This window comes from Notothenia coriiceps, unplaced genomic scaffold (genome assembly GCF_000735185.1).
Source record: "Notothenia coriiceps isolate Sejong01 unplaced genomic scaffold, NC01 NC01_scaffold00031194, whole genome shotgun sequence".
Taxonomy (NCBI): domain Eukaryota; kingdom Metazoa; phylum Chordata; class Actinopteri; order Perciformes; family Nototheniidae; genus Notothenia; species Notothenia coriiceps.
This window is the reverse complement of record NW_011363895.1, coordinates 1-4,476: the sequence shown is the minus strand read 5'-3', so window position 1 is coordinate 4,476 and position 4,476 is coordinate 1. Positions and strand designations below refer to the sequence as shown.

The window sequence follows — 4,476 nt, the reverse complement described above, 5'->3', positions numbered from 1 at the left end:
ATGTATTAGTCTGGCCAATCCAAGACTTCAATGCTGAAGGGCCAATGGATCTATGTGGGGGTCAGCACAAAGGTCAAGAAAACCTACATTTGAAAGGGAGACAACGGATGACCAAGAAACAATTCCTTTTTAGGAGATCTGTGAAGAACATAACAGCTGCACTACTGGTATTTTGTATACCAGCAATTGCGGGTGGACAAGTTTACTACCACTTAAGTTCAATTAATTTTGTTAATTACTTATTGTAAAGCATTTGAACATTCTTTTGTGTCACATGTTCATGCACTTAAAGGTGACCTATCATGCAAAATGCACTTTTGTACGTCTTTTATACATGAATATGTGTCCCCGGTGTTCCAGGGAACTCACCAAGTGTCAGAAAACACAACCCTCTCTATTTTCCTCCGTACCCAAATCTCTTAAAAAGGGGCTGAAACGGATCTGATACAGACTGATCCAGATTTGAAGACTTCTATGACATCACAGAAGTGGCGCTACGGCTATTGGGCCAACTCCACCAATCAGGAGGAGACAGCAACGGACATTGCCGTTCGAAAGCGCTGGAGACGCTGTAGTACATATGCCAGGCCTGTAGATGGTGCTGTTCTCACAGAATCAGCCCATGATGCAAAGACAGTGTTAAATTGAGCGAAATGAGGAATGGCTAAAATGCATTTTGGTATTTTGAAAAATAAAAAGTATAAATATGCCTTATGGTCCTACACTATATTATTCAAATATAGCATGATAGGTCCACTTTAAGATATTCATTGCTATCGGGATGCTAAGAGCATTCCATGGAATATAACAAAAAGTGTATCTCGAGCCGGTTTCTCAAACTTACATACCCCACCTTTAACATCCCGATAGCAATGAATAAATTAAATGCTTTGACAATAAATACATATCAAATATAATCTGTGGAAGCCGTGGTGCTGTAAAAAGCACGACCAATCATCTGAGCCGGCCCGGCTAAAATAACTGGATGGCCTACCTGCCTGTCAGCCTTCCATCTGTGCACAAACTTATCTCGTGCCCTCATTGGTCATGTGCGCGTTCGTGTGTGTTGGAGGAGGGGCTCTGTAAGGAAGTCTGAAGGAAGAGGCAGATTTGTTCCGGTTGTGTATTTTCAAATTCTAGCGCACTCGAGCTGGTTTCTCCATTCTTACCTACCCTACCTTTAAGGTTGTGAATTCAGGATATGACTCTTGGGGGGTCTGTACCTTGAGCAGGGGGTGTATCTTGTCCACGGGGAGCAGTAAGGGGTTCCTCCTCTTGCGTTTCTCAATCGCCGACTGAGCGTCAGCGATGGCCCACTTATCGATCGGGTGGGGGAACGTTTTCTGGACGCGCTCCTGCAGGAAGAGGGAAATCACTCTCTTAACACTCGATGAATGTGGAAGCAGTCTTAATGTGTGCATATGTAAAAATGTGTCTGTTGATTGTGTATATATATATACACTGTAGGTATATACATATTTTTACATATATTTGTATTTTGTATTCAGGATTGTGGGAAATGGTATTTCGATCACTCTGTCTGTACACAAACTGAAAGATTGAGAATAAAGTTGACTTTGAAGATGAGTCGCTTTATACATTAAAAGTTTTAGCTATACTGTCTGTTATGTGAGATTGCACCATCGGAAATGATTGGAATTTCGCTGTACTCTGTGTAGTGACAATAAAGGAATCTAATCTAATCTAAAACTGAAATTTCGTAACTGCAATCTGTCAATTTACAACATTCACGTAATGAAGTGTATATTTGCGATGCGTCACCTCAACGTCCTGCACGGAGCGCGGCTGCGCGACACACAGCATGCTGAGCAGCTGCAGGATCAGCTCCTCGATGTGCTGCAGCGCGTCCTCCTTCGCCGTGAGGTTCGGGTGCACCTGCTTCTGCACCTGAGGGTGAGAGACAAGAGATTAAAAAGATGAGACGACAGCCGTGCAACTCAACCAGGAACATTTTCTTAAGTGTTAACGTATTGCTTTATGGAGCGTGATTGAGTCTTGGAAGATATTTTATTACTCTGGTTCTTGAAGGTATTAGCACTACGTGTTTTGATGTGTGATTTAGACAGAATAAGTCACTTTATTTGGGTCGAAATAGCTCTCAATTTGGACAAATATAAGCTTAGGCTACTATTTATTTAGTTTAATGTACTTTTATTGAATTTCAAATTATGAAAAGGTCGATATATATACATGAAAAGTTGTCTTTTTATTTGGCAAAAAAAGAACTATTTTTCCTATTTTTCTTTAATTTCTTTGAATGTTGATAGGACTAAAACAGTCCAAGACTCAAATGCCAAACTACTTTTTTAATTATCAGTCTAAAGTTATAATATCTAACATTTCTGGTTTAAATGTCTAAAAACATCCAACTGCTTAATTCACTGTCCTGGGACTTCTGAGAAATGTACAAAAAAATAGGTGCAAAAAAGTTGCCCCGTAAATGTTTTTAAAAAGGACTGGAAAAGATACCACCAAAACGCTTTGCAAAAAAGTCTGAAAAATGCTAAAAATACTCCTGAAAAATGTCAGCAAGAAGTCAACACAAGTATGTGAAACATGTCTGAAAACGCAGGGACATGAAGCCTACTACACATATTTTCATTTTAGTCCAAAGTTCACAAGAACCATCCGCATCTCCAGCCTCAAATTGAGTTTCAAGACTCTGTAAACCATGTATCTCTGAGCAAATACATTCTCCATAAAAAGGTAAACAAACGAACATTTAAAAAGGTCTCTATTGGAGATGTATGAAGTCATCCAGGCTCTTAGTAGAGGGACTCCTGAGGGAGGAGCCAGCCTGACAGGAGGAGGCTTTAGGTGCAGAGGTGGAGTGAGAGAGAAACTCCCCCCCCCTCCAAAACCTCCCAAAAGTTGTCGTCATTGGGCCGTACCCTCTCCCAGGAATGTTGTCCGTTGAGAAACTATTATAGCACCCAAAGCAGACTTAGAGGGGAGGAAAACATACTATGTGGGAGAAACCGAGCATTCCCTCTCGTCTCCTCTTGAGAAACCTGTTCACATGTGAGTGATGGAATTACTCTGGTATAAAGGGAAGAGGGGCATTTTGATTAGAGCGGCACGGTTTGGAAAGAAGTTGCTTTTTGTCATTACATTTTTTTTTTTAAAGAGTATCTGAACCAAACATATATTTTTAGGTCTGTAGAATATCCTTTGCAGGCCGGGGTATCTCTGCAGTGCCACATTACTTCATTAACATTTTATAACATATTTAGCCTTTAACAAATATTGTGCTTCCTGCTATTTGAATAGTGCACGAGTCAATATTTAAATGTTTCACCAAAATATTGATTAATTGTGCAAAATAGGAGAGAGGGGGGTTAACTGGTTAGTTACCTTAAAACCACATGTTGAATTTATACATATTGTATTTTTTACATATAATAGTAATCTTAATCAGAATACTTTAAATGTAATACAGTTGCTCCATCTTAGAAGCAAATAATCGAGATAAATACATTTAAAGAATACCAATATTTACCTAAATGTTAGAAGTTAAAGTGAAAATATGCAATAAAAAGATAAAATAAGAATTCATATAATTGATAAAAAATAAAATGTCAGAGAAAATTAAACACAAATTTGACTTGTACTGCAATATTTAACATATAAAAAACATTATTTACAGTAATATATACACATGGATATAACATCATATACACTGGTATATTTATAATCATATATACATTTGATCCGTTTATCGCACATTATTTTATTTATTGAACAATTATTTTTGGTAAATTTTCAAACAAAAATAGGAAAAAAAATTATTTTCCAGCTTCTAAAGAAATTCAAAAATCTGCTGTATTATTAATATAAAAGTGAACTGAATACTTTGGACTCTCTTCAGACCTGTTCACATGGCGGTGATGGAATTACCCTGGCATAAAGTAAAGTGGCGCTTTATGATGACACAACGTTGCCCCCGTGTTGAGGAATGTGAGAGGAGAGTAAAAAGGTCAGCAGCGAGCGAGCGCCATGCATTCCTCTGCTCTGACTCCACAGGAGGAACCCTCTCTGTGTGTCAGCTTCGTCTGCTCAATAGAAAACTCACTTTAGGCGACAACTAAAGACCCTCTAGATCTGTTTAAGAGTCATTAACAAAAAGTCCCGGCGATTGCGTCTCTGCACGTCATTTTCTATTTCCGTGCACACTCACAAGACCTGACGGGTATAAATAAGCCACAAGAATAAACTCTGCCACTTGGAAAACATACATTTCAAAGCAGAAGTGGATTATAAGATATATCCTCTCTTACACAAATAGGCACTTGATCAAATTCCACAGGAGAGCAGGAGCGGTGAGTCACGGGCTGAAACTACGGGGGTTTCCCCGACACACACACACACACACACACACACACACACACACACACACACACACACACACACACACACACACACACACACACACACACACACACACACACACACACA

General features: G+C 39.1%; 1 protein-coding gene across 1 annotated transcript in view; it reads right to left on the bottom strand.

Moving 5' to 3' along the window:
- Nucleotides 1–1,908, bottom strand: part of LOC104959874 (son of sevenless homolog 2-like) — a gene marked incomplete at both ends in the record, with an annotated part of 4,179 nt that extends 2,271 nt beyond the window's left edge. Inside the window, 2 exons of the mRNA XM_010787788.1 lie at nt 1,224–1,355; nt 1,783–1,908. Coding sequence (XP_010786090.1) covers nt 1,224–1,355; nt 1,783–1,908 — 258 coding nt within the window. The remainder of the gene's footprint in view (nt 1–1,223; nt 1,356–1,782) is intronic.
- Nucleotides 1,909–4,476: the final 2,568 nt, after the last annotated feature.